The 13,303-nt window shown below is 42.9% G+C and overlaps 1 protein-coding gene across 2 annotated transcripts; it reads left to right on the forward strand.

The window, feature by feature from the left end:
• Positions 1-213: 213 nt before the first annotated feature.
• Positions 214-13,303, forward strand: chmp3 (charged multivesicular body protein 3). 2 transcript variants are annotated; one of them, XM_083632848.1, is made up of 7 exons: positions 214-278; positions 10,016-10,158; positions 10,820-10,880; positions 11,232-11,411; positions 11,649-11,770; positions 12,028-12,142; positions 12,326-13,303. In XM_083632848.1, exons 3-7 carry the CDS (start codon positions 10,853-10,855, stop codon positions 12,463-12,465), a joined length of 585 nt encoding a protein of 194 aa, XP_083488974.1. In that variant the 5' UTR covers positions 214-278; positions 10,016-10,158; positions 10,820-10,852; the 3' UTR covers positions 12,466-13,303. The 2 variants fall into 2 exon arrangements, with proteins under 2 accessions (XP_083488974.1, XP_083488973.1); XM_083632847.1 differs by lacking the exon at positions 214-278 and having other exon boundaries at positions 10,144-10,271.

The raw sequence follows: 13,303 nt of genomic DNA on the forward strand, positions 1-13,303 counted from the left end.
ATAGCAAACTCATTCAATCTAATCCCAGTGAGCGATGATGTCCAGAGGATTCTCCCACTCCTAGGCGGTCACCGGCGGCTCTAACAAACTTGCGCAATTGTAAAGGATGCGCCAGAGACCCACCCCTGGTCGGCTGTGATTGGTTCTGTCGTGCCTAAGGCCTTACGTGATTGGCCCGACGACCAATCAATAACAGAAGAATCTAGAACCCCCTGGAAAGCGGAGCGAGGTGTACGTCACGAGCATCAGGGACAGGAGTGGTCGGGTGACCGTCCATGGTGAACGACGCATCTATATTTAATGTGTTATATCATTGTGGGAAATTACAGCCCGCTGCTTTATGTTATTGTATGATTTCTCTATCAAAAGGAGGAAAAAAATGTCTTGTGGCAATGTGGCCATCCTGGGAGAGGGGGTTGTATCATTTTTTAGTGGTCTGTACAGACCATTGGTCAGTACCACTAGGGGGTGCTAAAGCGAATGGTCCGGACCAGTTGGTGTGGTCCGTCACTGTACCACGGACCACTGGTGTGTGGTCGGTCAGGTGGTCAGTGTGGTCTGTCACGTGGTCCGTCAGTGTTCCTTCTCATTTTAATGCATGGTCAGTCAGCACAGACGCTCTGACCATGGTCCGGACCACTTAGTGTGTGGTCGGTCAGGTGGTCAGTGTGGTCTGTCACGTGGTCCGTCAGTGTTCCTTCTCATTTTAATGCATGGTCAGTCAGCACAGACGCTCTGACCATGGTCCGGACCACTGGTGTGTGGTCGGTCAGGTGGTCAGTGTGGTCTGTCACGTGGTCCGTCAGTGTTCCTTCTCATTTTAATGCATGGTCAGTCAGCACAGACGCTCTGACCATGGTCCGGACCACTTAGTGTGTGGTCGGTCAGGTGGTCAGTGTGGTCTGTCACGTGGTCCGTCAGTGTTCCTTCTCATTTTAATGCATGGTCAGTCAGCACAGACACTCTGACCATGGTCCGGACCACTGGTGTGTGGTCGGTCAGGTGGTCAGTGTGGTCTGTCACGTGGTCCGTCAGTGTTCCTTCTCATTTTAATGCATGGTCAGTCAGCACAGACACTCTGACCATGGTCCGGACCACTGGTGTGTGGTCGGTCAGGTGGTCAGTGTGGTCTGTCACGTGGTCCGTCAGTGTTCCTTCTCATTTTAATGCATGGTCAGTCAGCACAGACGCTCTGACCATGGTCCGGACCACTTAGTGTGTGGTCGGTCAGGTGGTCAGTGTGGTCTGTCACGTGGTCCGTCAGTGTTCCTTCTCATTTTAATGCATGGTCAGTCAGCACAGACGCTCTGACCATGGTCCGGACCACTGGTGTGTGGTCGGTCAGGTGGTCAGTGTGGTCTGTCACGTGGTCCGTCAGTGTTCCTTCTCATTTTAATGCATGGTCAGTCAGCACAGACGCTCTGACCATGGTCCGGACCATTTAGTGTGTGGTCGGTCAGGTGGTCAGTGTGGTCTGTCACGTGGTCCGTCAGTGTTCCTTCTCCTCTTAATGCATCGCAGTCAGCGTACAGACGCTCTGACCATGGTCCAGACCATCAGTGTGTGGTCAGTCAGCTGGTCAGTGTGGTCTGTCACGTGGTCCGTCAGCGTTCCTTCTCGTCACAATGCATCAGTCAGCGTACAGACGCTCTGACCATGGTCCGGACCACCAGTGTGTGGTCTGTCACGTAGGCTACGTGATCCGTCAGTGTTCCTTCTCCTCTTAATGCATCGCAGTCAGCGTACAGACGCTCTGACCATGGTCCAGACCACCAGTGTGTGGTCTGTCACGTAGGCTACGTGGTCTGTCAGTGTTCCTTCTCCTCTTAATGCATCAGTCAGCGTACAGACGCTCTGACCACGGTCCGGCCGTGGTCGGCCAGCTGGTCTGTGGTCTGTAGCCTACGTGGTCCGTGTTCCTTCTCGTCTTAATGCATGTCAATGACCATCATTGTTGGGCAGTTTACGTTACTAAGTAACGTTACTAAATTAATAATATCAATATAATAATAATAATGTTGTAATACTATATATAATAATTGTCTAAATAAACAGACATAAGTTTGACTGGTATACGACGTGCGTCCATCTTTATTGGAGTAACTGGGCGTCGCACAGTGATACGTCATCAACAATGGCCGATGGCCTCAATGTAAACATACACTGGATATTACAGTAACGGAGCGTTTTGGGTTCTTTATTGTTTATGGCCGCTTGTTGTTGGGAGCGGCTGCCACTCATTTACTTGGTCAGGGGCGACAGAGATATTGAACCAACTGTCCACTTCCTCTTCCGGATTTCACAATAAGAGTCCACAATAACATACAGAACAGTCTGTTACAATAATAATAATAATAATAATAATAATAATAATTAATAAAAATAGTGAATCATCAAATATAATTATATAGATTTGATCGATATAGCCTATAATCCTTCATCAAAACTATTGGAGAATGGGCTCCTCAATATAGGCTGGGTTTCTCATTGGCCCATGCTACACCCTTCCACCAATTTTCATAAAATCAGTAAAACGCGAAACCATATGCTTTACACCGTCGGTAAGAATATTTCAGTGGTAGGCTTCCATCATCTGCCATCATTGTCTATCAGTGTTATAGGATTTCCCCCGACCATGCTGACCCATTGACCATGCGTGGAGACACCGCCTGAATGGCTCTGGCAAAGACAACATGTTGAAAGGCATGTGAATATAATGTTTATCTGCAAGGCAGGATTTAGATTTAGAGATTTGTTTTTAGATTTCAATCAAGCTTCACAACAGGGTATGTGTGACATGGGCAGACCATCATCTGTGACAGCCTGTCGCTGTCCATCGACGGACCGGTGGTGTTGAAATGTTCATCAATCAATGCATATCCTTGCTGTCCTTGGCTGAAACATCTGAAGCATCACTGTCCGCTTTCTTAGACATCGCCTAAGCCTACTGTATCACTTGGCTCAAATTGTTTATGGATATGACATACCTTCCTAGACATGAGGAGTCTTTGTTTTTTTTTGCCGAAGGTGAGTAGAGCGGGCGGGGGCGGTGGGGAGGAGTGGGGTGGGCCTATCAGACAATTCATAAACGCCTCTGCAATCCTCAATTCTTAATGGATTTCTTATGTTTAAAGGGCCCTGTAATCTATGGATTGAGGCAGTAAATTTGGCATGTCAACCATGCTTCTATCACTTAGATCAAAGTCCAGAACTGAAATGCAAGTGTCGGGTCTTACAGTCTATGCCCACTGGTTTACCATAAAGAAAAGTGCCACAGCAAGCTGAGAGAGAAGGTGTAGCCTATACCCGATCGGACTGTTGACTGACTGCAGGTCTAATCTCTGGCTTGTTGCAGATAGGAAACTTCTTAATTTAGATTATCTTCCAAGTTATTTAATTTCACGTTCTTGGATGGAAAGAGACATTTAGGCCCGCCAGTGTCTTTCTTTAGGCTTAATTAAACGGGAATAGTAGCCTATATGACAAACTCAGTTCTCAAAGTTTGTGATGAGTTCATTCACTACAATAAAATACATTTGTTGGATGATTGGATGATAGCTTTTGTTTTTTGTGTTTTATTGATTAATGTTAATGGGTCTGCAAACCCGAACCGAATTAATTAAATAAGGAGCAGTGTGCAGCTCAAGCGCAGACCACAGTGAATACTTAGATAATTATTTTGAAATCTAAAAATGATTTAAAATTAAGATTTCGTTTGCTATAAATTATGCAATAATATGTGATATAGGCCTATTTAAGAAATGATATAGGCTACATCTGTCTTTTTACAATAGGCTACATTTTGACTGGGTAAATATTCTATAAGGCCGGAATTCTGGAATGTTGCCATTGGCCGACCAGAAAAATTCTTCTAGCGGAATGCCTGGCATTTTATTTAAATTTGTCTATTGCATTGAGTTTGAATGAAAGCTTTTATTTTGAAAAAATGTTTGACTGTATAAGAAACAATATGTTAATTGGGATTTATTATAGCCACTAATTTGCATATGTCTGTTGGAACTTATAACCACCGGTACGAATGGTGTGAACGAATAATCATCCTGTGTCAGCGCTTTGAGCCTTGGAAAGGCGCTATATAAATCCAATGATTATTATTATTATTATAACAACACTGATTCAACCTGGAACAAAATTCATGCATCATTCGGAATCCAAATCACTTTTATTGCCACAATATGCAAGATTTGTGTCCGTATGCAGCGTGTAGGTCATGTCAACATTCAGAAGCACAGTAGGAAAGACAAACAACATTGCAAGTGGAGTCCAAGATATACACAAGTGGAGGAGTGTTTATTAGGCATAAATTCTGAGTTAAATGGGCTGGTAATTTTTATGAATTTACAGTGAGTTAAATCAGCATTAAAATAAGTATGAGTTACAGTCTAAGCAGTGCACAATGTAGTTGGCAAGAGCAATCCAGATGATGGAAGCCTACCACTGAAATATTCTTACCGACGGTGTAAAGCATGCTATGGTTTCGCGTTTTACTGATTTTATGAAAATTGGTGGAAGGGTGTAGCATGGGCCAATGAGAAACCCAGCCTATATTGAGGAGCCCATTCTCCAATAGTGTTGATGAAGGATTATAGGCTATATCGATCAAATCTATATAATTATATTTGATGATTCACTATTTTTATTAATTATTATTATTATTATTATTATTATTATTATTGTAACAGACTGTTCTGTATGTTATTGTGGACTCTTATTGTGAAATCCGGAAGAGGAAGTGGACAGTTGGTTCAATATCTCTGTCGCCCCTGACCAAGTAAATGAGTGGCAGCCGCTCCCAACAACAAGCGGCCATAAACAATAAAGAACCCAAAACGCTTGGTTACTGTAATATCCAGTGTATGTTTACATTGAGGCCATCGGCCATTGTTGATGACGTATCACTGTGCGACGCCCAGTTACTCCAATAAAGATGGACGCACGTCGTATACCAGTCAAACTTATGTCTGTTTATTTAGACAATTATTATATATAGTATTACAACATTATTATTATTATATTGATATTATTAATTTAGTAACGTTACTTAGTAACGTAAACTGCCCAACAATGATGGTCATTGACATGCATTAAGACGAGAAGGAACACGGACCACGTAGGCTACAGACCACAGACCAGCTGGCCGACCACGGCCGGACCGTGGTCAGAGCGTCTGTACGCTGACTGATGCATTAAGAGGAGAAGGAACACTGACAGACCACGTAGCCTACGTGACAGACCACACACTGGTGGTCTGGACCATGGTCAGAGCGTCTGTACGCTGACTGCGATGCATTAAGAGGAGAAGGAACACTGACGGACCACGTGACAGACCACACTGACCACCTGACCGACCACACACTAAATGGTCCGGACCATGGTCAGAGCGTCTGTGCTGACTGACCATGCATTAAAATGAGAAGGAACACTGACGGACCACGTGACAGACCACACTGACCACCTGACCGACCACACACCAGTGGTCCGGACCATGGTCAGAGCGTCTGTGCTGACTGACCATGCATTAAAATGAGAAGGAACACTGACGGACCACGTGACAGACCACACTGACCACCTGACCGACCACACACCAGTGGTCCGGACCATGGTCAGAGCGTCTGTGCTGACTGACCATGCATTAAAATGAGAAGGAACACTGACGGAACACATGACAGACCACACTGACCACCTGACCGACCACACACCAGTGGTCCGGACCATGGTCAGAGCGTCTGTGCTGACTGACCATGCATTAAAATGAGAAGGAACACTGACGGACCACGTGACAGACCACACTGACCACCTGACCGACCACACACTAAGTAGTCCGGACCATGGTCAGAGCGTCTGTGCTGACTGACCATGCATTAAAATGAGAAGGAACACTGACGGACCACGTGACAGACCACACTGACCACCTGACAGACCACACTAGTGTAGCCTAGGTAAACCCAGCCACCACGTGACCTGCTCTCTCAGTTCCCAGTCACTATCGTCTAGCGAACGGGCCATTCAGATCGATTTCTGGGGCGATTGAAAGACTCGCGCAGACCCGCAGCCACCCCGCAGCCAATGAGTGACGGCGTGACTGCCAACATCAGTCCTGCCGTGATCGGCCAATCAGAGAGTGCGTCTTTGTCAATGACGTGTAACAGCTGCAGCGGCTTAGCACTACCTAGCCGTTAGCATTTGGCCTCTCTAAAGCATAGCTCCCGAGCTAGCTACTAGCTGGCTAGCTATATGGCTATGCAACTACGTGAGGAAATTCAAGTGAAAACAGCTGTTGAGGTTGAGGTCTGTTGATCAAAATAACACCTAGCGTTATCGAAATCGGATTTTAGCGGACCATACAAGCCAGGGCTTCAGAGCTGATCACCTGGACACATTTTATGGCGAAATTATCTGATAAACTTGTCTGTGCTGCTCTGTGGTGATCAGCTAATGTCTTCATAGCATTGTGATTATGATTTAATGCATTATGGAAGATAAACGCTGGTTTAACATAATTAAAATAATTCCCTACCAAACATGTAAAGTGACGCTTCTGGGCAGTAGACCATTTGGGCATAACATTATGTAATGTGACATGAGATCACCACATTTCAATAAATATAACGTTTTTGCACATTTGAATGCTGCTGGTCGTTTGTTTAATGCTGTATATATTGGATATTTAAAGCTGATACACAACACAATTGTGTTGAGGTAATTCTGCAAAGCTCAGTTAAAAATATAACATGTAACACTTTACACAATCAAATCTAACTTATTCACAGCAATACACAGTCCAGTAGTACAGTGGGCTAATTGTTTGAATTATATCGAAATATATTTGCATGGTGTAGCATGTAATGCAGATAATGTAGCTAGATACTCTGACACAGAAAGGCAGACAAGCTAGCAGCAGGGATCTTGTCACACTGATTCCAGATAAACTCCTCTGTCTAGCCAGCTATACAATATTGATCAAAATAACACCTATATCGAAATCGGATTTTAGCGGACCATACAAGCCGGGGCTTCAGAGCTGATCACCTGGACACATTTTACGGCGAAATTATCTGATAAACTTGTCTGTGCAGCTCTGTGGTGATCAGCTAATGTCTTCGCATTGTGATTATGATTTAATGCATTATGGAAGATAAACGCTGGAAGGCTGGGTAGCATTAGCTGACGTCATCCAGGCTACAGTAACATTAGGCTATTATAGTTATGAAACGCTGATTCAAACGTTACAATAATAAGACACAATATAGGAGCCATACCCTACTGTAGATAGAGAGTAATTTCAGACCACCAGATATCACCATATTTATGTTATTAAATGCTGTAACGTTAACGGTAATTCTCATGTGTATGGTTTATTTATAAGCATTCATTGATTGAAGCAGAGTGCTGGTCGGTTAAGTTTCTCTGTAGTCAATGTCCTCTGCTCCAATCTTCGTTCGTAGTTTCTTCTGTCTCTCGTCCAGCAGCTGCCATCATTATCCACGTTATTGATTATTATTTATAAAAAAAATCTCGTGTAAATATTTTGTGAACGCACCAATAGTTAGAGAAGGAAACCTCTCTTTGCATTTTATTTTTTAATAAAAGTAGGCTACTTGTGATATCTCACGTGGTCGATCATCATTGCAAATTTATGTGAACAGCTAGGTTTAATGACAAATATGGAATATCACCCAAGGAAATACCACGGTTTAATGCCAACAGATAAACCATACAGATTTGTTGTAATTGTGAACACATAAGGGAGCAAAGACATGGTTTTCAAGTATAACACAACTTTTATTCAAAGACAGGATTGAAAAATATAGGTCACTTGTATTCACTTCAGTAATGTCAGGTCTCAGTCGCATTCACGCTAACCTCTTAACGTCTAGCTATAGCTAGGTTACATCTGGATTATGTATAATATACAGAATTGCACAGTACACAGTTGCACAGTTACTGCACAGTAACGTGTACAAATATTGAACGCAAGTCTCGTTCTGGAGCGAACCCCTCAGCTGAATTCACGTTGGAATATGATATCAAGGCTTGATACATTTGATTGTAGCTACTCATACAGCCGTGTGGAGCTTATCTAGCTAGGTTGCATCTGGAATATGATATCAAGCCAGTAATGTAGCTAGCTAGCGTTAAATAGGTTTATCTGTAACCACGCTGAAATGTGAGGGCATTAACGTTAATATTTCAATTAGGTCAAACACACCTTACCGTTATGACTGCGGCCGTTTTGGATTAACATTAGCGTTAAGTCCATGATCAAATCTAGCATTTCGGTATATTCAGTGTGTGTGTGTGAAAAGGATGTTAGCATGCTAGCATTATTAGCACAGAATGTATACAGTCCATGGTACAACGTTAGGCCTTCAAGTCCTGAGGCGAACAGCACCGGAGGATGAAGTCTGCAGACTGGCTAGGCTCTTGCATTCAGTGTCCAACAAGCACGCCTGTTTCCTCATCAGGTTGGCAGCAGCTGACTGAGAAGGGTTTAGAATTAATACCTGAAAGAATAAACAGAGAGGACGTCAGTACAGTAGACACATGTAACAGTATAGATCCCCGTTATGAGGTCTGTTGATCAAAATATCACCTCAAGCTATATCGAAATCGCGTTTTAGTGGACGGGCAGCGATCATCCAAACGGGTTCATAGCTGGTCTGCGGCTAGCTAGTAGCTAGCAACGTAGCCATCGATTAAAACAGCGTTACATTTATGATCTTTTAGTGATGTTGGTAGACACACGTAACAGTATATCCCCGTTATGAGGTCTGTTGATCAAAAGATCACCAAACGCTATATCGAAATCGGGTCTGAGCGGACGGGCAGCGACCATACAAAGGACAGCTTGTACAAGCTGGGGCTTCTCATCACCTGGACACATTTTACGGCGAAATTATCTGATAAACTGGCTGCGCATAACATTACTTATTTGCGGGAGTGCACGGGGGAAGTGGAGATTAATCGTGCAGCACTAGTACATTAGGTTATAAGTACATACCTCAGTCAGACTCTGGCAAATCCGACATGATTTGCAATCCTGTTGGTGTAGTTTCACACCAACCCTCTCCAGGCGTAGAAATACCCCCTTCTCGAGTGGTTTGCAGCTGCCCAACTTGCCTTTAGAACGAAGGTTTATCTTACACAACCTGCAACCTGTGGTTGCTAGCAGTAGCCTAGTGAGTTAGCTAGGTGGAGTTAGCTCGAGCGCTAACAACAAAGGTCGCAGAGTGATGACGCCATCTGCTGCACTGCGCATGTGCTCTGTGCACTAAACTGGTTGGATGATGGTTGCGCAATGGAGTGGTCTATCGGGGGGGGGCCCAACAACCGCAGGAAATCGATTAACAATGGTGGGATTCCAGACCATAGTGACTGAGAACAGGTCTGAGAGCAGGTCACGTGGGGGATGGGTTTACCCAGGCTAACACTAGTGGTCCGTGGTACAGTGACGGACCACACCAACTGGTCCGGACCATTCGCTTTAGCACCCCCTAGTGGTACTGACCAATGGTCTGTACAGACCACTAAAAAATGATACAACCCCTGCTGCATCCTGGCCCAGGATCTCATAATCACCTGCTCTCCTAGGCAGGTGACGATGGAATAGATGCATTCATTAGGGCAATTCTCTCCCCTTTGCTTTGGCTAACTTATGTTATAAATGCTGTAAATAATATAAAATGTTGCCACTATTTTGCTTGTTAATTTTTGTGTTTCCCTTGATACCTATCTTTTTCCCCCTCGTAGGTGTCAAGTGAGACCAATCTAATATGGTTAGAATCTAGCTAATCTAATGAGTCTATCTGCCGCGTTCATAGTGACAGGTGCACCCAGGAAATCTATAAGAAGAAGATCATGCTAAATAGAAGGGAGTATGCTTTATAGAAACATTTTTAATGCCCCTCACTTTGTGCTCGCTAGCTGTGATAACGCACTCAGCTTTGCCTTTTCTACCACTGTTATATGGAATCAATACTGTTTGTGCATCTAGGAGTGGTCAAGCTGTCTTTTGGATGCTTGTCAAAGCAGAAGGAAATGGGGAAGGAGGGACGTGTGTGTGTAGTCATCGATCGGACTGACTGGGCCTGTGCGCCGTGAAACGCTGAAACAGGAAGTGGCATTTGATCAAGCTAGGTGAGTAGCGTTAGCTAGTTACTAGGTAGGCTAGCTAGGAATCTCTAAACGTTAACGCAGAAGTTACAATGGGGCTGTTTGGGAGATCAAGCGAGAAACCGCCGAAAGACCTGGTGAGTGCAGGATGCTAAACACCAGAAATGTCGTTGGGAGTTTAGTATTTTATTTAGAGAAACTGCGTAAGAATGTTGTGGACGGTGCCCTTAGCTAGCCTAGCTAGCAGTCTAACTGTTGCTGTTCCTTTAGCTAGCTTCATAGCTACTCTAGCTTACTTTAGACGAACAATCCTTATAACATTAGCTAGTTAACTTTAACCTGTATTGCCTTTACAGTAAGTGCTTGTCTTTGCTTATTCTCTACTATGTGTCGCTGTGTTTCAACAAACGATCAGCAGTCTAATCTAATTTGATTTTACTACTGTTAGACAGTTAGCTAGTTAGCATACAAGCTAACACAAGTCAGCTGTCAGTCGCACGGATGTAAACAAACCCTGATTTTGTTGGCTTCAGCAGCAGAGATCATGGATCTCTTCAGGCCTAACGTTATACATTTCTTTAGTCTAATGTAACATGCATATTAAGGTTCCCAATTAAAAATCCTACAATGTCAACACATAAGCGATTTGTAAATAAAATAAAACCATAATTCTTTATAATTACAGATCAATGAATGGTCCCTCAAAATCAGGAAGGAAATGAGGATGCTTGACAGACAAATTCGAGGTGAGATGTTTGTTAGTCCTAGAAAACATTTCAAAATGTATTCACATGAAATCCTACTATCAATTTAGTCTTATATTATGAAATCAAGTGACCATCCTATTTGTGTCAAGTGGGATATCTTGAGACAAAACAGAATAAGGCAGATCACTTCACCAATTTTCACCAAAAATAAATTACACTTTGTTTAAGAAGATTCATGAAACAACTGAATTTTCTCATTCATTTACCGTATATATGATACTTTTGTATTTATTTATATTTTAGTGCACAAAATACTCTATGACTTATTATTAGTTGGTTATATTTGGTCTTGTGTAGTAAAATGTAATGACATGCTGTTTTGTTTCTCAGACATTCAGAGGGAAGAAGAAAAAGTCAAACGATCCATTAAAGATGCTGCTAAAAAGGGCCAGAGGGACGTGTGTGTGATTCTTGCAAAGGAGCTAATTCAGTCAAGACAGGCTATCAGCAAACTTTACGCTTCCAAAGCCCACATGAACTCTGTACTACTCAGCATGAAGAATCAGCTTTGTGAGTGTGTGAAGAAGGCCACAACTGGGTCATTCAATCGGGGCACATGGTTTTATTGCATTACAACTGAAATTGATTTATTGTCATTATTAGGCCACTTTGCTCTATTTTGGGCTGAGCTCTGGCATTTGCATGGTGCCCCCTCTCATTTGAGCTTTTTCAGTGTTTAAGCTATAATAATAGATCTCAACTCAATTAGTTTCAATGAGTAAAGGGATGGTGTTTGTGTGTTTGTAGCTGTATTGCGTGTCGCCGGGGCCCTTCAGAAGAGCACAGAGGTCATGAAAGCCATGCAGAGCCTAGTCAAAATACCTGAGATCCAGGCCACCATGAGGGACCTATCAAAGGAGATGATGAAGGTCAGCACTGCCTCCCATAAACTGGCTCGCATTTACACCCAAGCAACTACAATGAATGAAATACTCATTGATGTTCATTGCCCTAGTTCCAGATCACCAGCTACCATTATATTTCTTAAAACAAACGTATATATGGTACTTCATGTCATTGTGCACACTTTTGTGACTTTTTACAACTGTATATTAGAAATTGTGTACACTCAAGATAATTACATATTTAACACATACTTTGTGGGCTGTACCTCTTCGTGTCTCAGGCTGGCATCATTGAGGAAATGCTAGAAGACACGTTTGAAAGCATGGAGGATGGCGAGGATATGGAGGAGGCGGCAGAGGCGGAGGTTGACAAGATCCTCTTCGAGATCACAGCAGGTGAAGAGGCTCTTAAACTCTTTCACAACGACAAGGAATTAATAGTTATATTCAAGTGGTAGTATCCACATGTCTGTTTTGTTTCTAGGTCTTAGAAGCAGCGTGTTGAAATATAATGAATTTCCACTGAATTATTCTACATATTATTTATACCTCCTATTTTCATGGTTGTTTTGCTGTTAGGTGCCCTTGGCAAAGCACCCAGCAAAGTCACAGATGCTCTGCCTGAACCGGAGCCCGTTGGAGCCACGGCAGCTTCAGAGGATGAGTCAGAGGAGGACATTGAAGAGATGCAGTCAAGATTGGCGGCTCTCAGGAGCTAAGGTGGCCTCTTCTCTTCTGTCAAAGCTGCTTCGCTCACCCAATAATGCACAGAGACAATTTTGGCATAGGGTCTACAGTACTGAGCCCTGTCTGCTTCATTACAGTTTTTACACATAATCATTTGGGTTAGCTTTGTGCTAAGACAATTATAGGTTAATTTTTTTTTTTTTTTTAATGTTTGGTCTAGTCGGCCTGAACAAAAAGGTTGTGTTGATTTGTTTTTGTTTATTTTGAGTAAGCCCAGGTAAGTCTTGATATTATCCAAAGTAAAACACAAGATATAAGACAGTTGTATGTTATGTAAGTATGAAAAGCCTGCTGTGCCTACAGTGCTTCATCATATTCTTCTTCTGTCCTAAATTGTGAACCTGTGGTGGAGGTAGTTGGGTATATATTGTTCTAAAGAAGAGATGGAACAGTTGTTGATGGGACCCACCCTGCACATAAATGGTAAATGCAATTCACTCTCCAAATCACTAATCAGAACTAGGGCTAATCTCTTCTACTAAAACATCTGTAGCAACATTAAACAGCAATTATGTTAAAGTCTATGTGATCCAAAACACTAGAGGTAAGGGGTGGAGTTTTCTCTTTTTGTCGTTACTCTTCTGTACAGTCAAAAATGTATCTATATTATACGTGGTCCTATGTGTATACGAGTAGGCTTGTCAGAAAAATGCACGCATACTGCTCTAACCGATTTTTCAGCGCTACATTTCAGCACGATAACTATAGGGGAAAAGAAATGGTCGGTTAGCGCAGAACCTGTGTGTTGTGGAATTATCATGTGTATACTTTTTTATGTGGGTGGGTAAAATATGGAAATAAACTTTTAAG

Source organism: Poromitra crassiceps (genome assembly GCF_964638095.1).
Source record: "Poromitra crassiceps genome assembly, chromosome: 3".
Classification (NCBI taxonomy): Eukaryota; Metazoa; Chordata; class Actinopteri; order Beryciformes; family Melamphaidae; genus Poromitra; species Poromitra crassiceps.